The sequence below is a fragment of the Phacochoerus africanus genome, chromosome 3 (assembly GCF_016906955.1).
Source record: "Phacochoerus africanus isolate WHEZ1 chromosome 3, ROS_Pafr_v1, whole genome shotgun sequence".
Taxonomy (NCBI): Eukaryota; Metazoa; Chordata; class Mammalia; order Artiodactyla; family Suidae; genus Phacochoerus; species Phacochoerus africanus.
In genome coordinates, this window is record NC_062546.1 from 19001332 (window position 1) to 19027278 (window position 25947).

Consider the following 25947-nt stretch of genomic DNA (forward strand, 5'->3'; position numbering starts at 1 on the left):
TCATGCAGAACATTGTATTTCAACTTTTTGAGGACATACGAAATATATATATATATATATATATATATATATATACACACACATACATATATATATGACCTCTATATATTTAAGAGGAATTTAAGTTTCTAAAATTTGAGTGCAGAGGCAGAGTATAGGCCAGGAGCACCCATAAAGATGCAGAGATTGCTGGGCATGCTAACGAAACAGAGTAACGGGGCTGCAGACCTGTGCAGGGTCAGGCATAGAGGAAGTCAGTTTTAAAGAGTGAAAGCATTTTAGGGAGTTCCCTGGTGGCCCAGGAGTTAAGGGCTTGGCATTGTCGCTGCTGTTGTGTGGGTTTGATCCCTGGCCTGGGAACTTTCTGCATGCCACAGACATGGCAAAAAAAGAAGAAAGGAATAGGCGGGGTGAATTCTATGTCCTCCTTCAGGAAGGTGGAAGAAATAAATAATTTTTTAAAAAAAGAGAGAAAGCATTTTAGGTGGTGTGTGCCACAACTCCAAATTTATTTTATGGTTCAGTTCATTTTCAGAAGGACAGTTTGTTGGGACCAGATGGATAATTTTCTAATCCAAGTTAAAACTTTTTACCTTGGATTAGAGGTTTGGGTGAGATCCCAGGAATGTAGTTCACAGAGGGTGGACATAAAATAACCTCCCCAGAAGGTCAAGAGAAGTAGGTAAAATCCAGAGTTCTGACTAATGAGCAGCTCACGGGCTGTTTTTCAATGAAACCAGTGTACACACGCTCATCTCTCTGAGGGGGCTGGTAGCAGAGTAGAGTTTCTTTCTTCCGCCAGCAGCTTTCAGCTCCAAATTACTTTGGAGAAGCTGAAGTGGTTCTTCAGGGAGCAGTTATGTGTGAAAAGGGAGAACTGAGCATGAAATGGTGGAGTGACTTATTTCAGTTATTACAGGAAAAAAAAGAAGGAACCTCAAGAATGGTGTTTTAGGAGTTCCTGTCATGGCTCAGTGGTAATGTACCTGACTAGTATCCAAGAGGATGCGGGTTCGTTCGATCCCTGGCCTTGCTCAGTGGGTTAAGGATCCGGCATTCCTGTGAGCTGTGTAGGTCGAAGACACAGCTCGGATCCTGCATTGCTGTGGTGGTGGTTTAGGCTGGCAGCTGTAGCTCCAATGCAACCCCTAGCCTTGGAACTTCCATAAGCCATGGGTGCAGCCCTAAAAAGTGGCCAAAAAAAAAATAAACAAATACATAAAGAATGGTGTTTTAGAATGAGTGCAGTTGGGGAGGGTCTGACAGCTCTAATAAGAAGTTTCTGTGTGTATAGAAGGCAGTAAAAAGTCATAGGTATGTGGACTTACTTTAGCCACGGGTCTCTGATGCTTACAATTTCATCAACTTCTTGAAGGAATTCATATTTACTTTGGGATATGAAACAAGACGATGGGTGTACAGACATTGCAGTAGATTCCATCTGGAGGCACTGAGGAGGCAGTTCACCAAACAAGGTAGCAATGTTAAGGGAATGGACTGTGATCTAAATAGGCCGTGTGAAATAGAAGTGAGTTGGAAAAGTGCTTCTAAGTCTGTTTAACTTAGATAGGAGATGTCAGAACTTGCTGAGGTTTACAAATCCAGGAGACACCCTCTGAAAGAATACTGACAGATGGGACCTGCTATCTCTTTGGAAATATGGATACAAAACTTTCAACTTCCCTTGATTTGGGGGGTCTGTAAGATTGACTTGTTAACATCATGGAATTTTTCTGTGTAGCCCAGAGGGAGTTCTGGACTGGTGAGCCTTTCATTTCTTACCTTTACATGTTCATAAAATTGCTCTGGCTCCTCTAATTTGTAATTTCAGTGGTCAGCAGAAGGAGTTCTAGTTCTGAAAGGACATTAATTGATTAAAAAATATGTTGGTAATTAGATCTTGTTTTTTGTGCCCTTTGATTTACTTCTTGCAGATTGGCTTAAGTACATGTTTTGATTTGTGCCTTTATCGATTAGCTTCTGGATAACACTTCATGGTTACAGATGACTCTTGGGATGTTTGGATTATTGGAGATGCTTCACAGCTGATTTAAAGGCTCCTGGTCTTTTCCTGCCTCAGTCCATCTTGCCAGCTCTGCCACCTGGCTAATCTTTGTGAAGCCCTGTTCTTATCTTATTGATGTTTGTAGCTGGTGGTAGTCAGTCACATCCACTCTTCCTCCCTCTCCATCGCAGATCAGCTGGGAAGTAGCCGTCAGAGACAGGATGCAGTTTCTAGCTTTATTACTGATAGATTGGATTGAAAGAACTTTGGCTGGCTTGTGGCCAGAATTGGGCCTCCTGTTACTCCATCAGTTGAGCTTATCCACCAGAACTGCAGGCATGACTCTGAAGCAGAAAGAGGACTCTGGGCCCTGGACGCTTCATTCCTTTTCCCAGTCTCACCAGTCCTGTAGGTCCCCAGTCAGAGAAGTGAGAGGTGGTTTTAAAAAAAAAAGGGGGGGGGGGGGACAAAAATACGTTCCTATCAGTGTTCCGTCCTTGGGAGTAGGGAAACCTGAAGAAAAATGGGGGCCAGGAAAATGGGATTCCTTCCAATGCTTCGTACCTGCTTAGACATTTCTGATTGTTCCTGCTGCTCCAGGACAAAATCCAGACTTCTTTTTCTGTTATTCCAACCCTCTGGGGTCTGACCTCTCCCTCCCTCTGGTCTCTGACAACAGGCAGAGGGAACAAGAAGTGACTTGTTTACAGGGTGCGTCATAAACGCAGACCTCCCGATGCCCAGCCTTGGCCGTGTTAACCTAGGCTACTCTCCGTCATCAACTGCATATGACCTGTCTCCTCACAAACGTTAGTGCCTGAGGTCAGGACCACCGTGCTTGTGTCTTTTTTGTCCCTGGCGGCTGGTCACCAGAGAGCTTTGTCAGGTCATTTGACACATAGAAAAGGTGGATGTGGGTGTGTCTGTAATTTATATATTATGTTAAAAAATTTTATATATATTGTTTGTTTTCCTAGAACAAATGGATAGCGCTCTTCTTCCTGAAAACAAGGCCTATATCAGGGATCATATAAATAACTCTTATTCGGAGTTCCTGTCGTGGCGCAGCAGAAACGAATCTGACTAGGAACCATGAGGTTTCGGGTTCGATCCCTGGCCTCACTCAGTGGGTTAAGGATCTGACATTGCCATGAGCTGTGGTATAGGTCGCAGACACGGCTCAGATCCTTCATTGCTGTGGCTGTGGCATAGCCCGGTAGCAACAGCGCCGAACGGACCCCTAGCCTGGGAACCTCCATATGCTGCGGGTGCAGCCCTAAAAAGACAAAAAAGACAAAAAAAAAAACAAAAAAAACAAACCTGAAACACACAAATAACTCTTACTGTTAAATAACAGGTAGTTTTAATTAAATATTTTATTTTTATAAAATTAAATTAATGAAATCTTCAAGGTAACTTGTTCAAGGCACTAAGCCAATGAACAGCACTGTCAGGATCTGACTCCAGGCTCACCTGACTGTAAAACCCAGTTTTTCTTCCCACAGCTTAATACTTCTTTATACCTTGTTGGGGAAGGTCAGGAATGAAAAACGGTGGGGTAGATTCCAATGTCAGAGAAATTGGCATTTTATTTTTAGGAAACAGCCTCTCTTCTAAAGAATTTCAGTTTATATACTCCGTAGTATCTTCACAGGGACTAAGTCCGCCCCAACTTTTTCCTATGCCGTTGCTCTTTGCGTTTGAGACAGCAGATAGCTAATTGAACACAATTTCCCCTTCTAAGCATGTGACAGAGTCTAGCAACTTTTCCTTTTCAAGGATGATATTAATAGTGACAAATAGTTGCTTACTGCTTAGGGGATAAAAATTCAAAACACCCAATTAGGAGAAGGCCTTTAAAAAAAAAAAACAAAGCAAAACTACCCTCTCTTCCTTTCCCTCCAGACTGTCTTGGACTATGAGTTTATTTATTTTTTTTTTGTCTTTTTATGGCCACTCCCTTGGCATATGGAGGTTCCCAGGGTAGGGGTCTAATCTGAGCTGTATCTGCTGGCCTACACCACAGCCATAGCAACACAGGATCTGAGCTGTGCCTGCGACCTACACCATAGCTCATGGCTGCGCCAGATCCTTAACCCACTGAGCTAGGCTAGGGATCGAACCTGCATCCTAATGGAGCCACAACGGGAACTCTAGAAGTGTGAGTTCATTAGTTCACTCCTTTATTATTATAAAACTTAAGCAAGAAGACTTCTCCAGGAACCCAAGTTAGGCTGTCATTTCCCTGACTCTGAAATTTAAATTTTACTTAGCATAGTTTATTTGCTTTAATTGTTTTTTAATTATAGTACTTTTTCCCAACGAGGACGGGGCCGCTGGCAGTAAGACATGCACAGATGTGCAGACATGTACAGACCTTTACATACGTGGACACCTGCAGTGCACGTAGCTGCAGCGAGGGTTTCAGAGAGGTTGGCAGGTGCCAGATATGGAGGGTCATGTAATGCTGATAAGGACTTTGGGGAAATGCTTTGGTGTTAGAAAGGCACTGGGTAAGTTCCTCAGGGAGCCCAACCTTTTACCAGTTGAGAAAGAAAGTTCAGATGCTTCTCTGTGCTTGTGAATTTTGTATTTCTTTCTTGAACTAGCCTTCGGTAGAAGTCAGCTTCATGGCATTAAAGCATGGCTTGGTGAGCAGGAAAGACAAGCCACTCCAGGTGTATGAGGCCATCAGGTGCCCTTACTCCATATCCAGGGAGCATCTGAGGGGTGGGTTAATGGCCTTTTGGGTTGCCTTTTCTCAAACTGGGCGCCAAGCATTTTGACTGAGCTGGAGCTGGACCCTGACTCAAGGCAGGGTCTTGAGTGTTGGTGTTCATGTTGTTGTTGAGGGCAGAGCATAAGTTTTAGAATTTCCACACATACCAGAACAGTTTATATTTGCTCTCAAATGTGAAGAAATTAATCAGCATGCTAGCCTAAGTCGAGGGCTGACTGCCTGGATCTCTGCTTCTTGAACTTGGCTGTGCCTGAGGAATTACCTGGACAGCGTGTTAGAGAAGTTGAGCCCCTGACCACATCCCCAGAGAGAAGGATTTCTTAGGTCTGGGATGGAGCCCAGGGAACTGTAGTCCAAAAGCTGGCCAAATAGAGTATAGCTGATTTCTAGACTTTCCTTGAGAAATAGGTGAGAGATCACTGGGAAAATGGAGCATATTTATGTTTTTATAGTCAGCATCTGCTTAGGTATGAAGAACCCAAAAGAGGAAAAGAAATTAATTGTAAGGTTAGCCCCAGTTTCTGTGCTGCAGCTTTTTACCCCCATTTGTTTGGGTTTGTCACCTCAGAGCAGATTTTTCTCCTGAATCTAATAAGCTTGGTAATATCCTGGGAGAAGGTTTTACATTTTCTGATGTTTTTTCTTTCATGGTAACTTCTAGAAAGTTAAGCTCCAGGGAGTTCCTATTGTGGCTGAGTGGTTAACGAATCTGACTAAGAACCATGAGGTTGCGGGTTCGATCCCTGGCCTTGCTCAGTGGGTTAAGGATCTGGCGTTGCCGTGAGCTATGGTGTAGATCGCAGACGCGGCTCGGATCCTGCATTGCTGTGGCTCTGGCATAGGCTGGCGGCTACAGCTCCAATTCGACCCCTAGCCTGGGAACCTCCATATGCCGCGGATGCAGCCCAAGAAATAGCAAAAAGACAAAAAAAAAAAGAAAAGAAAAAAGTTAAGCTCCAGACCTTCTGATTATATAACTGTTTGTGCTGTGAGTCACCTGATTACTGTGATGCAGGAGGGATAATAAAAGGCAACCAGCTCAGCTCTGCGTCAGTGTTTGGAGGTCAGTTGCCTGCCTTTGTTTAGGGTGCAGATCTTTATTGAGGCTGGGTTTAGGCTCAGGAGTGTCCATTGACCGAATTATTTCTGCTTGGAGACTTGCTTTTACTTTCTGATCATTTATTAGAAGAAAGAAGATGAATATAAAGACAACTCATGAGTTCTGAGTAGAGACCCTCTGCTTGGGACCCACGTGGGCTTTATGTTAAGTAGGGAGGAAATCTAAGTGATAACGTCAAAGACCCACCTCTGAAGCTTTGGACTAAGTCTCTTGTCCTATATTTCTAAGAGCTCCTGGAGGGCTTACTCTAATTCACAGGGCTTTCTAAATTTGGGGCTCATGGATCGTGGACCTTAACTTAACCTGTAAGGAAGTAGTTAAACAGCAATGCTTGATGAATACCTGCTCATTTATTTGTCTGGTTCGTAGTTACTGCTTCCTGTGTGCCTTGCTTTGTTATGAGTACTTCTGTGGGCAGTGGGATAATGGAGGTAGGAAGGTGTCACCTAAGGCTCATCCATGAGCCTTGTCACTGAGGGACTTTCACAAGTTAGACAAGCAGCCTTGCAGGTGTTCCAAAAACAGGGAAAAATAAAAACAAATGAAAGGACTTAGTAAAACTGTATGCAAAATAGATGAAAGAATTTAGAGGATTCACAGTATTTCAGTTCTAATCTAGGGAGTCCCTTGAAAGAGGTGAGTGTTAAGGCAGTTATTAAAAGAATTAATAGATGAGAAAAGACTTAAAGCAAAAAGATACTTAAATAAATGTTCTTTGGGGGATTTCCAGTTTTAAGATGTCGATAGAGCATACTTTTATTCTTCTTCCCCAGATCTTTAATGAAATGGCAGGACAAATAGAAGGGAATACCTTCTTTTTGTTTGTTTGTTTTGTCTTTTCAGGGCCGCACCCGCGGCACATGAAGGTTCCCAAGCTAGGAGTCTAATTGGAGCCATAGCTGCCGGCCTATGCCACAGCCACAGCAACATGGGGTCCTAGCCGCGTCTGCGACCTATACCACAGCTCACGCAACGCCGGTTCCTTAACCCACCAAGCAAGGCCAGGGATCAAACCTGCAACCTCATGGTTCCTACTCAGATTCGTTTCCGCTGCGCCATGATGGGAACTCTTTTTTTTTTTTTTTTCTTTTTTAAGGGCTGCATGTGTGGTATATGGAAGTTCCCAGGCTAAGTGTCGAATTGAAGCTGTAGTTGCTGGCCTACACCACAGCAAAACCAGATCTGAGCTGAATCTGCAACCTACACCACAGCTCAGGGCAATGCCCTATCCTTAACCCAATGAGCAAGGCCAGAGATCAAACCTATATCCTTATGGGTACTAGTTGGGTTTGTTACTCTGAGCCACAACAGGAACTCCCAATACATTCTTTAAAGATGAGAAGTGTTATGAGTTTCTGGATGAGGGAGGCCTGTGATATCATACTCATGGACAGGTACTGTGGAGGGAATCCCAGCCCAGAGCACATGCAGGAGCTTCCTCCTCACAGTGGCCCAGGCCACCCTGGAGAAGGGATGGGGAGGCAGGCCAGAAGTGGAGGTGGCTCTCCTAGGGGTTGTTTGCAGAGTGGCTGCATGGTTTGTAAGCTCCAGGCTAAAGTGAGGCAGTTACTCTAAAGATTTTGAGCAGTTTGCTCTGGGGGAGGGTCTAGGCTCCAAGTGGAGACTGAACATCCACAAGAAGCGGGCATAGGAGCCCGAGCTTCTCTGCCTTTCCCTGCCCCTACCCCTAATACGGGGAGAGAGGGGTAGCCACTTGGGTGTGCAGAGTCCCAGGCCAGGCCTCCCATTCAGGGGTGAGGCTTGTTGGAGAAAGAGCCTCACTAGCCACGTGTATTACCAACCTCATTCATTTTAAATAGGAGTAGTTCACCAAAGATCCCAAGACCATAGTGGAAAAGCAGCAAGGAAGTAGGAAGAAGAGGAATGAGCAGGATAACTGTCTTCAGAAGAAACAATTCAAGGGAAAGAACTTGTAAAGATTTTAAGTTAGTGTCCTCAGATTCAAGATGATAGATACTGTGTCTGCCAAAGAAGAATGGGTTATCATGAAAAAAGAATAATCAGAAAACAAGAAAGAACTAACGAAAATTTAAAATGTGATTACCTAGACTAAAGGAATTCATCAAAAAAATTGAGTAGAGAAAGGAATGGGGTGATATATAAGATCTAAATTCATCAATTTTCATATCAAGATGAGTAACTATTGCTTAATTTTGGTAAAGAATGAACTAGATGCATGAACATTTTTGGAGTTAGGGATATATCAATCAAAAGCAAATCTCTTCAGGAGTTCCTTTTGAGGTTCAGTGGGTTACAAACCCAATTAGTTAGTATTCATGAGGATGCAGGTTCAATCCCTGGCCTTGCTCAGTGAGTTAAGGATCTGGTGTTGCTGCAAGCTGTGGCATAGGTCACAGATGCAGCTGGGATCTGGCATTGCTGTGGCTATGGTGTAGGCTGGCAGCTGCAGCTTCAGTTTGACCGCTAGCCTGGGAACCTCCATATGCTGCAAATCTGGCCTTAAAAAGAAAAAAAAAAGCAAGTCTCTCCAGAAAGTGGGATTTGGTGCAAGTAAGGATGGATGGCTTGAATGTTTGGTTTGAAGCCCTTCTACATTAAGAAATGTATTTTCATTTGCTTTTTATCACTTTTACTAGATCTGTTAAAACTCCCCTTTTTCATCTTTTTAAAATTCTTATGTATATTTTGATTGTTTATTTATTTATTTATTTTTTGTCTTTCTGTCTTTTTAGGGCCGCACCTGCAGCATATGGAGGCTCCCAGGCTAGGGGTCTAATCGGAGCCACAGCCTCTGGCCTGTGCCACAGCCACAGCAACTTGGGATCTGAGCCACATCTTTGACCTACACCATGGCTCACGGCAACACCGGATCCTTAACCCACTGAGCACAGCCAGGGATCAAACCCACAACCTCATGGTTCCTAGTCAGATTCATTTCTGTTGTGCCACGACGGGAACTCCTTAAATTTTTTTAATTCAGTGAATTTTTTTAGAGTTTTCAGCCATCATCAGAACCTAATTTTAGGAGTTCCTGCTGTGTTGCAACAGGATTGGGGTCATTTTAGGAGCCCTGGGATTGCAGGTTCAATCTCTAGCCTGGCACAGTGGGTTAAGCATCTGGCATTGCCATAGCTGTGGCTTAGGTCACAGCTGCAGCTCAGATCTGATCCCTGGCCTGGAAACTCCATATGCCATGTGGTGGCCGAAACAAATAAAAAGAGAGAATCTAATTTTAGAACATCTAAAACCCCCAGTCCTTCCCTCCCCTCAACCTGTCTCCTTTGGTAATCATAAGTTTTTCAAAGTATGTGAGTCTGTTTCTCTTCTGCAAATAAGTTCATTTGTATCCATTTTTTAGATTCCACATGTAAGTGATAGCATATGATGTCTGTGTCTCACTGTCTGATTAACTTTACTTAGCATGATAATTTCTAGGTCCATCCATGTTGCTGCAAATGCCATTATTTCATTATTTTTTATAGCTGAGTAATATTCCATTGTATATATGTACCACAACTTCTTAATCTACTCCTCTGTTGATGGAGGAGTTGCTTCCATGTCCTGGCTCTTGTATATAGTGCCACAGTGAACATGGGGGTGCATGTATCTTTGCAAGTCATGATTTTCTCCAGATCAATGCCCAGTGTGTAATGTTTTTGTTTGATTTTTCTTTTTTATTTACTAGGATAATATCATAAACTTGTATAATCTTTGTTTTGATGTTGCTAGTGAGATGATTAAAGGGACTGAAGATAGGGAGATAGGATTCACATTTTGCCAACATCTGCACCAAAACCATTAGTTTTGGGTGTTTTTCATTGTTTTCTTTTAATCAATATCTTTAAACATCTATCTCCAACTCAGTTCTCTGTGCTGAACTAATACGGGCATTAAGTAAAAGTTGGATTAACTGTGCAGATGAACTCTCTGAAGTAACGTCCATGTTTTCAGTATTGTACTTTGGGGAAGAGGATTGAATCCTGTGGCAAGGCCTGGATTGGAAGCCATTCTGAAGTGTTGTTCCCCAAGTGGCTGGTGGTTCCCGGGCTGGGCTCCCTTGATGCGTGAATGTTTGCGAAGGCGGTAATTGGCATCAGGAGTCGTTTTAAATCATTCTGAATTTGGGGATTACGCCAATACACTGTGGCAGTAATTGATTGTTTCCTGCTAAGACTTTGATGGACATTTTATAAGGTTTAATTTTAAAATGAAAAGATATTTTGAAATAATTCAGTTTGTTCAGTAGGTAAAAGATTTCAATACCTGGAATCCATGAGGGCAAAGTAATAAAAGACTCATAATAGTACCATGCTGTGACGGGGACTTTTCTCCTCACACGCAAAGCAAGCTCTGAGTAACTAACTCTCCATTCTAGCAGAGGCAGCTGGCAGTAGAGCTGGGAGAAAAGTTTGAGAAAGTCTTTCAGTTTAGTACCTTAGTACTGTAAGTTCCTATGTAAAAAGCAAAAAAGTTACCTACTTTCGTAATACAAACTTCGGAAAGTAAAGATGTATAAAATCTTGGCTGAGGAAGTTGTGTAGAAGACAAGGGGAGAGAGCGCTTTGGGGCTGAGGCCTCTTGTTGGTTATACCTGACAGTTTTCCTGCATGGATGGTATGTATGGTTTATATGTTGGAAGAGTCCTGCATGTCCTAAATACATCTTAGATGCTTTCTTTAAAGTGGATATATGGATCTATGTTTTATTATAAAAGCAAGTTGTGTTTTGTTACTAAAAATAGGTACTTTGAGCCTCTAAAATCTCGTTTCTTTTGGGTTTGGTTTTTTTTTTTTTTTTTCTGTCCTATACATTAGTTTGTTCTAACTCTGAAAGCTGGAAGAGCAAAAATTATAAAGATAAGACTGCTTTGATCCAGCCTCAAGTGCCATTAAATGGTGAGCGTGTTAGGCATTTGTGTTATTTAGAACTCTCTTGGTTACAAGTGTCATAAACCCAACTTGAATTAAGTTAAAAACAACAGCAACAAATGGATTCACTTGTTTAAGGAATTAGAACCAGGAGCTACAGTTGAGGATTCCACAGAGGTCTCTCTCACAGCCTTCCTGTGCCTCTTTGGGCATCCGGTCCAACCTTGACACCTGCTTTCATTCTCAGGGTTGAGCTGTGCCTGCCTGCAACTGTAGGTTCATAGCCTAGAGGCTTTATGACCTAGGAGGAAAACAATTCACTTTCCCACCCACTTCTGCCAGAAATCAGTCTTTTTTTTTTTTTTTTTTGCTTTTTAGGGCCACACTCGCAGCATGTGGAGATTCCTGGCTAGGGGTCCAGTTGGAGTTACAGCTGCCAGCCTACGCCACTAGCAATGCCAGATCTGAGCTGTGTCTGTGACCTACACCACAGCTCATGGCAACACCAGATCCTTAACCCACTGCGTGAGGTCAGGGATCAAACCTGCAACTTCTTGGTTCCTAGTCGGATTCATTTCCGCTGCACCAGGGTGAGAACTCCCAGTGTTTTATTTATGTATGTATGTATGTATGTATTTATGTATGTATTTATTTATTTATTTTAAGGAAGGAGTCCCAAGTTGACTTCTCTGGGCCAGTGTGTCCATCCCTGGACCAATCTCAGTGGTAAAAAGACTAGAATACTGTAGCGCAGCCTGACCTTCTGCTGACTCTCATGGCTTGAAGGATCATGGTATTGGTTATCAGCAAAAAGATGCTGAACACACACAGTATTCACTTCAGTTATGGAATAGATATATATCAGAATAATTTATATTTATGTGTATTTATGTTTTTTCCTCAACCTTTGAAAATGAGTCACAAATATGCCTTTTTTTATCCCTAAATGTTCCACTGTGTCTTTCCTAAGAGCAAGGCCATTTACTTATATAACCACTGTCTCATTACTGCTTTTGCTTGTGTGCAACTTACAAGCAGTCTGTGGAGAGATACTTTAAGATCAGACAAATATCCTGTTCCCCTTCAAATTGTTCTCTCCCTAGATTTAGCATTCCTTAATGATTCTGGACTGTATCTATCTTTGCTGCAGTGGTTACAGAATGACTTCCAACTCTACCACTTCCTCTGTATTTCCTATTTGGATTCTGTAGCAAGCACGAGCTTTCCTTTCTCCCTCATTTATTCATTATTTATCTGTAATCTATCGTTGGTATGGATTCCTCTTGTTTTCCGTGGCTTATAATTCGTTACTGACCTTAATTACTTTGGTGCTCAGATGGCCCCAGTTTTGACCAATGAGAGCTCTTCATTCTGATGCCTGTGCCTTTTCGACATGCTGCCTTCATTTTGTTGAGCACTCCCTTTACCTTCTGATGTAACAAGGTGTTTCAGGCTGAGCTTATAACTTCCCCATCTTGGAATCAGCTATTTTTATAAGGAACTTCGGTATTAGAAACCAAAATCTGAGTGTGTGTGTGCACATTGTGAATGTAGCATCTTTGCTTTTCGGCTCATTCAGTTGTCAAAACGAGGGGGCAAGTATAAAATAGTCATCCATTCAGCAAATGTTTATCATGCGACTGCAGAGGATCCCAGGTACTGTGTAATTTCCTGCGTGGTGTCACTTTTAATGACTAACTTTGGTGAGAGATCAGAGTTTGACTACCTTAAGCAAAGAACAGTTGAGGTACTTGGGAGTGTAGAAAAGAGATTTTATTAGCTAGGAGGGCCAGAAAGGGCTTACTAAAGGAGATGTTGCCATCTCAGCAGGGCTTGCAGGGCGGACGAATTTGCCCATTTCCACCTCTCTTAGGAGGCATCCATCTATTGCCATGGCTGCGGCTCTAGGTGGTCTGTGGGAATTTTATCCTTGTAACCTCCTCAAGGGCTGGGGCAGTGTTGTCTTCATTTTTGAATTCCTAGTCCTCACTCCAAATCTTATACATAGACCATACTCAGTGGAGGAAGATGATGGATTAGAGAGATGGCTCTTCCCAGGAGATTGGAATTGGATGATTCTGAGTATCTGTGAAGCAGTTCAACTTCCCAGAGAAGACATTTAGATGAAACTGAGGTTTTTGGAGATGTCCATGTTATTTTATTTTACTTTAATCATATCTATAGTAGTCATGATAGTATAAAAAAAAGTGAATTCTAGATCAACTCATATAGATAGTTCTTCCCGTATTTATGGGAAAAAACTTTTTTTGGCCTTTCCCTCTTTTCAGTTGTCAGAATCAACTTTTTAATGATTTTTATTTTTTTTCCATTATAGCTGGTTTACAGTGTTCTGTCAATTTTTTGTCATACAGCAAGGTGACCCAGTCACACATACATATATACATTCCTTTTTCTCACATTATCCTGCTCCATCATAAGTGACTAGATATAGTTCCCAGTGCTATACATCTCATTGCTTATCCATTCCAAAGGCAATAGTTTGCATCTCTTAACCCCAAATTCCCAATCCATCCCGCTCCCTCCCCCTTTGGGAACAAACTCTTCTGGATTTTCCATTAAAACCTGTCCTGGTCCATGAATTGCAGGGTGTGCTCTCCTAAATTAAATCACATGAGAAATCTTAGTTTTAAAAACTGCCCAACAGTTTTAATTCTGAATTTCTCCTTGTAGCAAGGAGCAAGGACCAACCCCTGTGGAGAAAAAGAAGAAAGGAAAAAGGAAAAGTGAAACCACAGTGGAGAGTTTAGAGCTGGATCAGGGCCTGCCGAACCCATCCCTGCGGAGTCCTGAGGAATCCACTGAGTCTGCAGACAGCCAGGTACAGGTGTGCCCGGGACCCCTGGGGGGCATTAGGGCTGCAGGGCGGGGTCTTGCCGACACTGATCCTGTTGCTCCCCTCTCGTGTCTGTAGCCTGCATCCCCTGCACACAGACCTGGGCTGGGCTGTCACTGTGTTAGTGGGTGAGCACCAAAAGACCACAGGCATTTTCTCTAGCATCCTGATCCTTATGCTAAAACATCCTCGGTGTTTTCGTCCTCCTTGGAAAGCAATATGATATTAGGCCACAGAGAGAGTGAATGTGGAAAGTGGAATTGTGAACCAGGCTAGGTAAGGCTCAGAGGTCCTGTTTTGCCATGTAGGTACTGTATTTAGGGCTCAGAGTACTGGGCCAGTCTGCACAAGAACGTTTTCATAATCCCAGATACTGGAAAAGCTAGGGATGGGTTCATCATGCTAAAATAGTAAGGAAATTTTGTCCAAACTTGGAAGCAAGGAGTTGCCCACCTAAGCGAGATGTCTAAAAACACACCAGTGTGCTCATGACGTTAGTAGGAATCTTCTGAGTTGAGGCAACCTCTGTTGGACTTGACTTCTAATATTGAAAGTGCTCTTTCCTCTGATATCCACAGCAGTTTATCTGGGCTGAGCTATTGCAAGGGGACCATTTAGAATAAGACCCAGTAACTGCGTATTAAGACTCATCTGGACCCTCGTAGATTTCTAGGTGAACTTCATTGTAGTAATAAGTAGTATTGTTGGGGGTGTCAGAGCAGAGACCCCCTTTCACTGCCTGTAAACTTGGGTTTGTGGCTTTTAAGTATCCTGACTGGCAGAAGAGCAAGTACATCGGGCTGATGGGAATTGGCATGGGCTTAAGTGTTTCTAGCATGGTAATCTGCTTGTGGGTTTGGGGGAGAGCTTTTAATGTGGACCCTCCATGTAAAAGTAAACACCGTAGAGGTGACGTAGTGAAGAAATGAGGGGAGCACAGAGAGAAGCCCAGGAAATAGCTTTAGATGGTAAGGGAGGTGAGGTTTGGCTTTTAGTTTTGTTTTCTGAGGTTTAAGGATTTAAGAGTAAGCTAGCTGGTGAATGGTTTCTAGAAGTATTTCTGCTGCTAGGATAGCACGTGTACATAGAGATGAACCATGTGATTTCTGTATGAGGAAAGCCACTAGGTTGCTTTGTTGTGGAATGTTATCTCTGAAAGGTCACAAGCTTCTTAATTATAGATGAGTCCTTAAAGGATGAGTCACAAATCTTATTTTGTCACACTTAGGATGTTTCCTTGCATTTCAAAGGATGTTAGGAGATTCTCAGAGTAAGTCCTAATAAAATTGGTGCTATATACTTGTTTAAGAGTACATATTAAGTATGGTGGATTTGGCAAACAAAAAACACTATTAAATCATTGTCAAAAATTCAGAGCTTCTAGCTGTTCTGGCTTCTGAGACCATACCTTCTTCTCAGTGGGTCCTGGTGACGCAGATCCCCTCCCTCGGCTGGGTCCCATTTCGAGTGAATCTAGTTCTTAAAATAGTTGTGTTTAGAGAAGATTCTTGTCAGGTTAGAGAGAGCTCCTTGGAGTGTGAGTGAGTGGCGGTGAGGGTATCCTTGTACAAGCTTTTCCCTCTGACTCACAGGGCGTCTCTCTGGCGGGTGTGTTTGTCCTGCAGAAACGACGCTCGGGGCGGCAAGTGAAGCGCAGAAAGTACAACGAGGACCTGGACTTCAAAGTGGTGGATGATGACGGGGAGACCATCGCCGTCCTCGGGGCCGGCCGCGCGTCCGCCCTCTCAGCTTCCACACTGGCTTGGCAGGCGGAGGTACAGCCTTTAGGTTGGACTGCTGGCCTTAGCTGAACAGTTGTTTTAACTACTCGATGGAGTTGTGCTGTGGGTCTTTTTTTATTTGTTTTTTTTTTTGGCCACACTTGCGGCATGCTGAAGTTCCCCAGCCAGGGATCGAACCTGTGCCACTACAGTAACCAGAGCCACAGCAGTGACAACGCCAGATCCTTAACCCTCTGAGAAACCAGGGAATTCCCTGTGGCTCTTTTTTTTGGAGCATAAGTTAGATCATTTTAATTGCTGGCTATATTCTTGAAGTGGCTTCCTATTGCACTAAAGTTTAGGCCACTTGCTCTGCCCAGCAGGACCCTCTGTTATCATATTCTCCATAAGTCACCAAATTAATTTTCAGATAAATGATGTTTCACCATCTCTCTTGTTACTCTACAGCCAAATAACTTGCCTCCTTTAATGCCTTGAATTAGCCATTCTTTTCCCACCCACCGCCTTTGCCTGTATGGTCCCTGTTGCCTGGGATGCTCTTTATCCACATGCTTTTTATGACAAAGTAGATCCTGCTCCTCCTCTTAATGATTCTTTATTTCACTCCTGTATTCCTTTCATAGCACTTACTACAACTTAGAATTGTGTTCTGATTTCTTATTTCATTTTGTTTGTTTTTCCCATTAGAATGTAAAAGTCTAATACTTAGTTAATAGTTATTCAACAAAATGGAATGGAATCACATGAACTAGTAATTATAATTGGACTTGGTTACAGCTGTGTATTGAGAATCCACTAGGAAGCCTAGGATACAAGGATGAGTGTCAAGACATGGTCCCTGCCTCCAGGGAGTTTTGTCTGGGAGAAGGGGCATATGGCTGGGCTGATATTGTGGTAAGTGCACTCTTGGGAGTGTGTGCTGGAGACAGTGGCCGCACAGGAGGAGGAGTGGATAGGAAAGGAAGGTCAGGGTTTTAGGAGGGGCTTTTGTGACACGAACTACAGCTCCATAGCTGGAGTGGTACCGGAGGTTGTGGTGTGACAAATTGCTGAGCTCAGTTGGGGTCTGACTTGAGGAATGGTAGGAAGAGTTAAATTATGCAGGGCCTTGGGTGTCAGCTAAAGTACTTGGCCTTTACACTGTGGATTGAACGAGGGGCAGGGGACATCAATGGTTTCAATGGCACGCTGCCCATGTATATGCAGTTTAGGAATTTCCATTGTGGGGAAGAGGGCAGCATTAGGACCTGGTACCCAGATGCTAGAAAGGAAGAGGAGTAAATGTTAAAAAGGAGGAAGTCTGTGCCAAGGAGCTTACCGAGAAGAAATTAAAAGCAAAAGAAGAAGCAGTCTGTGCACATTGGAGGGCCCTCATTGCCAGCTGCACTTTCTGGGACATAAGCTGTCTGTTACGGGGTTACTGTGGCTGACTTGACAGAATTCACATTCTGCAAGTGTAGCAATAGCACAAATACCTGTCCTTTCCCCTGGACACCAGTGTAGCTTTCCAGAGCTGATAATGCTCTATCTGTGTAAACCACCTTGCTGCCAGGTTAAAGCATTTTCACATGTCCTTTCACTCTGTTTGCATGGGGAGTAGCTAGAAGCAGGGGCCATGGTCCCTAATTTAACAATCAAGAAACAAGCATGAAACGATCCGGGTCAGAGGGTGATATAGCAGCGGTTGATCAGTGACTAGCCTGTGAGAGTTGCTTTCAGGTCTCTGTCAAGGATTATCCAACTAATGAATAGAACACTTAATAGGAACAATAATTTGATGTATTGTCATTGCAGTACCTTTCAAGCAAATAGTTATGAATAGCCTTTGCAAGATTGCTGTGAGGTGATAGAATTATATTGCTTTACAATGGGTTTTCCTCCCTTGGAGATGTTATGGTTGGTTTGGTAGTTAAAACACTGTAAGAGATTTTATTTTCTCCTAGTAGCCATTTGACCCAAATCATTAACCGTATTTCAGTTGTTGTTATGACTCCCCCCCCCCCCCCCCCGGTACCTGAAGGGCAGCATTAGCTGATCAGACAGAAATAATTTGGTAAATTGCTATGTATCTTAGCAAGGCTCTTTTTATCCTCTTCCGGGTATAGCAAAGAGAGCGTTTATATGTGTTGAAACATAAGCTAGAATCTGAATTTGCATTAATTATGCCTCAAAAATTATAGAAATTTAAGCAAGAGGCCGGGTATGTAGTTTTGACGTCGATGTTCGGAAAGGCAGCCATGTGGGTCCGGCCTCTACACCGCAGGACAGACTGGACAGCCTGCTAGAGGTCGAGCGGGCTTCACCGTTCTCCCCTTACATCTGTTTTACATGGTGGGCTTACGGGGATGGGGGTGGATACTGAACAAAAATTTCCCAGGCTAACGCAAAGCTTGAAAGTCAGGGCAGTCTTCCAAGAGTCCAGTGCACAGAAAATCAGTGGAAGAAGATGAGGCCTTTTCTTCTGTCCTTCTTCCAAGGCCCTTTGGGAGGGTGTCTGCCCACTTGCTGGCATTAGCTTGGGGCAGAGAAGGGTGTTCAGTCAGCACCAGAAAGGCCTGGCTGCTACCTCCCTGCATTCCTATGCAGTGTCTTATCAGCTTGCTCAGTCCATTTGTACAGCTGCTGGCCTGGTCCCAGCCCCAAATTGCAGTCTCAGCAGTGGATACCTAGTGGTGAGTTGCTAGAAACATCTTTACGCATGATTCATTCTAGCTCAGGACTGACAGATTAGCACGGCCCTGCTTTGGAGTCAAGAGTCTCCTGGCTGGGATATGGGGTAAGGGGTGGAGATAGATTTCCATCCTAACTCTTTGCTTTCTTATTCTTCGTCCAACTGATGTCAATGCATAGAATGAAGACAGGCTTTCACAGTGTGGTCCATTTACAGTCTATAGATTGTTATAAGAATGTCTCAGTTTTTGCCTGCTACAGTTTGTGTGGTTTGTATGATTTTGCCTTTGAGATACAACGACTTGAGTTTGAATGAGTTATCAACTCACTGTGCTCTCCTGTGCCTCCTGTGTCTTTGCGGGCAGTACCCTCCACTTTGTCTGGTGTTTTCCTGTGCCTGGCTGGCCAGCTCAGTTGTTAACTTCCCCCGGGAAGCTCCCTGAGCTTCTGTCTCTCCCAGCACTCTAAGGTGTAAGGTGTTTCACTTTGTCGCTGTTCTTAAACACCTGCCAGTTGTTTGTTTCCTTCTTCTAAGCCATGAACTATATGCTTGTAATCTTGTTGTCATTTTTGTTTTTTTTGTTTCTTTTTTGTTTTAATGAGGCATGAAAAAATTTCAGTAAAGTAAAATTTATGTTAACCCCCAGGGACTGTTCCGATGTTAAGTCCCTATGGCACTTCCTTCCTCTGTTTTATGGTGTATTTATTATTCCTAAAGTCACCCAGAACCCTCACACCACTAGGTTGACAGCCTGTGACTGTTCAGATGTGTCAGTGCCTCTGCCATGCTGTTCTGAATATCTCCCCAGATTGTTCCCTCTGTCAGATTGTAAACTTCTGCAAAGCAAGTGTCACTTTTTAATTTGTTGTAATTTCCACCTGATATGGGTAGTACTTTATGTTGGATAGTAGCTAACAGAAAAACTTGCATTCAGTTGAACTATCATGTATTTATATAATGCGTGAATAATGAATGGATATGCTTAAAACTTACCGTGCAAACAGGTATGATTTTTAACTCCTGGATTATAAAGACAAGAATGAGGTATTTTTCTTTGTTCTTGGGCTCTTGATTTCTCCAGCTCTTCATACCAGCATGTTTTCCCTGCTGGTATTTATCTGCTCTCACTCCAGCTCTGACACCAGCAGGCAGACTCCTGGGCAGGTGGCTCCTGGCTGGTGTTGCTCTTGCCCTGTACCAGCCAGTGTGACTCAGTGCTTAGGCTCCCATTCCCTTGGCCTGGAAGGAGGGTTTTCATTCTTCCCATTTCTTCATTGGCCACACCACTGCTTCCCACCCCGTGCCCTTCCTCACATTGTCCCCTGTCTTTGTTTCCCTTGGTTTCTGTTGTCACGCATTGAGACCAATGTTCGTATCACTGCAGTTCGCACTTTCGTTGTCCCTCGCACCTTCGTTGTCCCCCCACCCCCACCCCCGTCTCTGTTCTTCCCAATCTAGTACTAGACTCATTTCCCCCAGAATACCGGAGAAGTTGCTGGTTTTTCTGTGTTCTGCTCAAGAATCTTCCTTGGGTACGACTTAACTCCTGTTTTAGATGAAAACTGGTGCCTGATTTTTTAAGGAGTGTGACTGCTACCACCTGTCTCCCCTCACTCACCCCACTCCTTGTTCCAGGCAGTGCCTTTCTCGACTGGGCACATCTGCATCTGCTTCCCCTGCAGTTGTGCTTTCATCCTTCCGGTGCATGTCAGCACTCCATGCTGCTCATAGTCCTCTTCTTTAGGGTGCAGCTTAAAACCTCAGTATTATGTGGAGTTCTCGACATGGCTCAGCAGAAACAAATCTGACTAGAATCCTTGAGGACACAGATTCGATCCCTGGTCTCACTCAGTGGATTAAGGAACTGGCGTTGCTGTGAGCTGGGGTGTAGGTCACAGATACAGTTTGCATCTGGCATTGCTGTGGCTGTGGTGTGGGCTGGTGGCTACAGCTCCAATTTGACCCCTAGCCTGGGATCTTCCATACGCTGCGGGTGCAGCCCTAAAAAGACAAAATAAAATAAAACCTCAGTATTATGTGAAATCCAAGCTATTCTTACTTTCTACACTCTTGCTGGACTTACAGTTACTGTTACAGATTAGAATTTACCCCATGACACTTCTAAGAAAGAAATGTTTTATTTATTTATTTTCTTTTTAGGGCCACACCTGTGGCATATGCAAGTTCCCAGGCTGGGGTCAAATCAGAGCTACAGCTGCCAGCTTACACCACAGCCACAGCAACACCAGATCCAAGCTGTGCCTTTCAGCCCACACCACAGCTCACAGCAACCCTGGATCCTTAAGCCACTGATCACGGCCAGGGATCAAACCCACATCCTCATGGATGCTAGTTGTGTTCATTACCACTGAACCACAATGGGAACTCCTGTTTAATTTTGTTTTCACTGAGTGGAAGCCCTTGAGACTGGGCACCTTCTCCGAGGCTACTTTTGTCTTCTCTATTTCATTTGGTAAATACTTGGTGTTTTGAAGTGAACTGCTTCTTGCTAGAGCCTCTCCTTGTGGCTAGCTGAATAGAAGTAGATCAGGTGGTTGGGTGAGGTTAGGGGTCACATGGGTTGAAAATTTTTGAAGTTTTCCCTAAGGAAAAATAAACGTTCGGGATTTAGTGAGTTTCTGACATGAAAGTGAATGAATTAAAATGGTCTTCTTTGAAGGATAATTTGAGAAAATTCCAAGCAGTTGAGACCAGATGGCTGTTATGGAAGCGTGTTTGGCAAGCAGATTTAGTTTCTCTCTGTGTGTATCTGTATACACTGAGTGTTTATACACACATGATCATGCTTATGCACAATCTCTGTTTAGAAAAAAAAAATCCTGATTTTCCAGTTTTCTTCCTACTTTGATGTGCATTTTGGAAACACTACTCTTTTCCCCCCTTTTATTAGGATAGAGTAAAAACTCCTTTTCAGTATTTTTGATGATAACCATTTATTTATTTTTCTTTTTAGGGCCGCACCCGCAGCAAATGGAGGTTCCCAGGCTAGGGGTCAAATTGGAGCTACAGCTGCCAGCCTATGCCACAGCCACAGCAATGCCAGATCCAAGCCTCATCTGCAACCTACACCACAGCTCACGGCAATGCCAGATTCCTAACCCATTGAGCAAGGCCAGGGATCAAACCGACCAACTCATGGTTCCTAGTTGGATTTGTTTCTGCTGCACCACTAAGGAAACTCTGATTTTTTTTTTTTTTTTTTGCTATTTCTTGGGCCGCTGCTGCGGCACATGGAGGTTCCCAGGCTAGGGGTCGAATCAGAGCTGTAGCTGCCAGCCTTCACCAGAGCCACAGCAACGCGGGATCCGAGCCGCGTCTGCAACCTACACCACAGCTCACGGCAACACCGGATCCTTAACCCACTGAGCAAGGGGAGGGACTGAACCTGCAACCTCATGGTTCCTAGTCGGATTTCTTAACCACTGCGCCACGATGGGAACTCCTACTTTTTTTTTTTTTTGATTTTTTTTTAAATTCTAGTGTTATTCCCTATTCTTTAGTGCCAAAAAAGTTAATTGAAATTTTATTTCAAATTCCTTAATTTTCACTTGGAAAATTTCTATAGCAAAAAGAGCTTTAAGCCCTCCATCCTTTTAATCCTCAGAGTAAAGTCGTGTGTTTTCTTCATCCATGTATTAACATTTCCTTGGATTTGGTCCTAGTTTAAAACCGAAGAGCAATCAGAATGCTACTATCATCAGAAACCATCTTTTTCTGCTCTTTGTGATGGATAAAAAAGAGGCTATTTGAAGCAGTCTGCTGGTGAGGAGAGACGGTTGTTCTTTCAGCGTGGGTGCACTATGTGAACGCTTGTTTGCTGGGCTGGGTTACACAGACTTGGGCATAGTAGGAAAGGTACTCGGCAGTTAGGAAAGTTTAATGCTAACAGACATCCAGCTGGGGTGTCACTTCCTTTCCAAAGCCTCTCCTGATCTGCCCAGGTGCTCTGGCTTCTGTGTTCCCATTGCACTTGCTTTATACTGCTGTTGCCACGTACTGCAAAATCTCTTCTGCTCTGTGCCCAGGACTGTTCTGAGAGCTGGAGATAACATCAAGGAAGGAAAAGAAGAGGCAAAAGCCCCTGCCCTCCTGGAGGGAGCCTTCAGCAAAGGGAGAGTAGGCCTGCAGCAAACACATGACTGATCTCTTCCTCCAGATAGTTGCCAGATTTTGAAACTATGTGGAATGGAAGTCCAAAGGGATAAGCTCAGAACTTCCAAAGGGTAGAAAGAATGAGGGAGAGGCTGGTAATCAACCTAAAAATAATACAGTTGTGTATGTCAATAGTGGTAAGTGCTACGAAAGAAAAAATCGGAATAGGAATGATACAGAATTCAGGTAATAAGGATTGCAGCTGCAAGTTGGGTGGCCAGGGTTGGCCTCACAAAGGTAATATTCGATTCAAGAATTGCAGGAAGTAAAGGAGTGAGGGAGTCATGTAGGGGAGAAGGGCGTTTTAGGCAGGGGGAGTAGCAAAGTCGCTGGAGACCTGAAAGGTAACAGGGGAGATGAAAGGCTGGGTACACATCCCATTGGCTTTTGTAGACCTTTGGAAGATCTCTAGTTTTACACTGAGTTAAAAGGGAAACATTTTAAATAGTTTAAACAAAAGAATGAGTTAATAAAAATGGCCATTCTGAATGTGGTACTGAAAATAGACTAGTGGGACAGGAGTGCAAATGGAGACTGGAGGAGGCGGTTGGAAATAACCTGCTTGACAGATGAAGGTGGTTGAGACCATGGGCGAAGCAGTGGAGGTGGTGAGAAATGGCTGGATTCTGGACACACTGTGAAGGCAAAGCCAACAAGATTTCTTGGCTGATGAGATACGGTGTTGGAAAGAAAAGAGAGGAGTCAGGATTACAAGAGCTTTGGTTGGAACACCCAGGGGGGTAGAATTCCCTTTATCTCAATTGAGGGAAAACTGTAGGTAGAAGGGGCAGGGTAGGGTGTTGGCTGAGAGACCAGGAGTCTAGTTTGTGGGTATTTTAAAAAGGGTAAAGTATCCCTTGAGATACTCAAGTAGAAGTGGCAAGTAATGATTAGATAATTGAATCTGTAATCACGGGAGAGGTTCTAAGCTTGATAAATAAATATGGCAGGCATCCCAATGTAGCCAGTATTTAAAAACCCGAGACTGGACGAGATCACAGAATGAATATAGATGGAAAAGAAAAGGAAACTCCACAACCAGGCCCTAGGGAGCTCCAGAAAAAAGAGTTAGCGTTGGAGACTTTCTATTTTCAGGTATGATACAGTAGGGCATGGCAGGCCAACAAGAGGACAAAAATAAATAAATAAATATATATATATATATATATATATATATATATGACAAATTGCGAAGAAAAATAGTTTTAAAACATCATTATATCACTGTGGAAGCAACAAGAATTAGATGAACCAAAATTCCAAACAGCGAAGGCTCCTCCTAGTTGAACTGACAGTTGCTGACTGTTTCTTCTTGGGAGGGATCCTGGCAGTTTTGAGCGTGAGCTGAGGATCAGGCTGGGCCCATACAGAGACTGTTCTGGGTTAAAGAGAAGCTGTCTGCCCCCGGTGGTGATTGATTATACAGTGCTGGCGGAATGATTGGAAAGTAAAGGAATCCCCAAAGCAAGGAGCTTTACCCCAGGAGATGTTGCTGATTTCTGGGGTTGCCTGAGAAATTAGTGGCTCAGCCAAGAAGGCAGATTGAAATCTCACAATCTCTTGCTACTTAGATAAAATCTCACTAAAAGGATGGGTCTCCTGTGCAAAAAAAACAAAAAAAGAAAAACCAAAAAACAGATTCTCTGTTAAGAGAGATTTTTTTTTTGGTCTTTTTAGGGCTGAATCTGTGGCACATGGAAGTTTCCAGGCTACAGGTTGAATCAGAGCTGCAGCTGCTGGCCTACGCCACAGCCACAGAAACATGGGATCTGAGCCGTGTCTGCGACCTACACCACAGCTCACAGCAATACCAGAACCCCGACCCACTGAGCAAGGCCAGGGATCAAACCAATAACCTCATGGATACTAGTCAGATTCATTTCTGCTGCGTCACAATGGGAACTCCCGTTAAGAGAGATTTTTTTTTTAACCTGCTTGGGATTGGAGACTTCAGGATTCAGGAGTAAAAAGACTGGCCAGACTCACAGTCCATGACCTTGCACATTCATACTTGAGGAACAGATAAAACAAGACAGACCAATCCCTGATGGACCAAAGGGACCCATTCTCTCTGTTTGTCTAAGAGAAAATAGGAAACACTTGTAGTGGAAGATATTGTATAGAGCTGCTATAATTCTTATTCACAGTATCCATCATATGGTAAAAATATATTAGATAGCCAAAAAAGCTGAGAAATGGACTAAGTCAAGAGAATAAGCATATTAATAGAAGCAGACCCCAGATGATCAAGATAATAGAGTTAGCAGAAAAGGACTTTAAAATAACTATGATTAATATGTTAAAGAAAATAGAGGAAAAGATGGGCAAAATAAGTTTTAAAGAATTCCAACAGATAATTGATCTTTAAAGAGAATCAAATTAACACTCTAGAGTGAAAGTTTCAGTTTATAAAATTCAGAACATAGTGGCCAAGTCTAAAAGCAGATTAGATACAGCAGAAGATAAGATTAGTGACTTTGAAGACAGATCAATAGAAAATTTCTAAACTGACACAAAAAGAGAATGGGAAGAACAGAGCAAAGTATAAATGCATCAAAAGACATTTGAGGAGTTCCCGTCGTGGTGCAGTGGTTAACGAATCCGACTAGGAACCATGAGGTTGCGGGTTCGGTCCCTGCCCTTGCTCAGTGGGTTAACGATCCGGCGTTGCCGTGAGCTGTGGTGTAGGTTGCAGACGTGGCTCGGATTCAGCGTTGCTGTGGCTCTGGCGTAGGCTGGTGGCTACAGCTCCGATTCAACCCCTAGCCTGGGAACCTCCATATGCCGCGGGAGCGGCCCAAGAAATAGCAACAACAACAAGACAAAAAAGACAAAAAAAAAAGACATTTGAGATGCAATGAAAAGGTGTAACATATGTTTGATTAGTCCTGATGAGGAGAGGGTGGATCAGAGGAGTGTTTGTAGATAAAGTGAATGGTCAAGAATTCCCATAAACTGGTGGAAGATACCAAGCAGCATGTTCAATGTCAGGTAACCCCCAAGCAGGAAAAGTGCAAAGAAGACAACCAGGAGTTCCTTGTGCTGTGGCACCGTGGGATCGGTGGCATCTTGGGAACTCCGGGATACAGGTTCAGTCCTTGGCCCAGTAGCTTAAGGATCTGTCATTGCCACAGCTGCAGCTTGGATCTGACCCCTGGCCCATGAATTCCATATGCCGTGGGGAGGCCAAAAAAGAAAAAGAAACAAAACCATACCTAGGTATATCTTAAACTGTAAAAAACCAAATACTAAAAGAACATCTTAAAAGCCAGGAGATAAAACTTGACAGCTAGTATTAAATTATGAAAATGGACTGCTTTCCCTCTAAATTTGGGAGTTAAAAAAAAAAAAGATTCCATTATTCTCTCTCTCCCTCTTTTTTTTTTTTTTCTTTCTGCTTTTTAGGGCCACATGTGCAGTTCGTGGAAGTTCCCAGGGTCGAATCAGAGCTGCAGCTGCCACCCTACACCATAGCTCATAGCAATCCTAGATCCTTAACCCACTGAGTGAGGTCAGGGATTGAACCTGTGTCCTCATGGTTACTAGTCAGGCTTGTTACTGCTGAGCTGCAATGGAAACTCCTATTCTCATTTATATTCAGAAGTACACTGGAAATCCTGGCAACTGCATTAAGGAAAAAGAAGAAATACAGGCATGCCTCATTTTATTTTTTTATGACTTTTATTTTTTCCATTACAGTTGATTTACAGTGTTCTGTCAGTTTCTACTGTACAGCAAAGTGACCCAGTCATACATATATACATACGTTCTTTTTCTTACATTATCCTCCAT

General features: G+C 43.3%; 1 protein-coding gene across 5 annotated transcripts in view; it reads left to right on the forward strand.

The window, feature by feature from the left end:
- Positions 1–25947, forward strand: part of CHD6 (chromodomain helicase DNA binding protein 6) — a 148404-nt gene that overhangs the window by 16071 nt on the left and 106386 nt on the right. For 3 of the 5 annotated variants that reach the window (XM_047771070.1, XM_047771074.1, XM_047771072.1), the window contains exons 3-4: positions 13407–13560; positions 15195–15344. In XM_047771070.1, coding sequence (XP_047627026.1) covers positions 13407–13560; positions 15195–15344 — 304 coding nt within the window. The remainder of the gene's footprint in view (positions 1–13406; positions 13561–15194; positions 15345–25947) is intronic. The other 2 variants (XM_047771071.1, XM_047771073.1) reach the window with 1 other exon arrangement.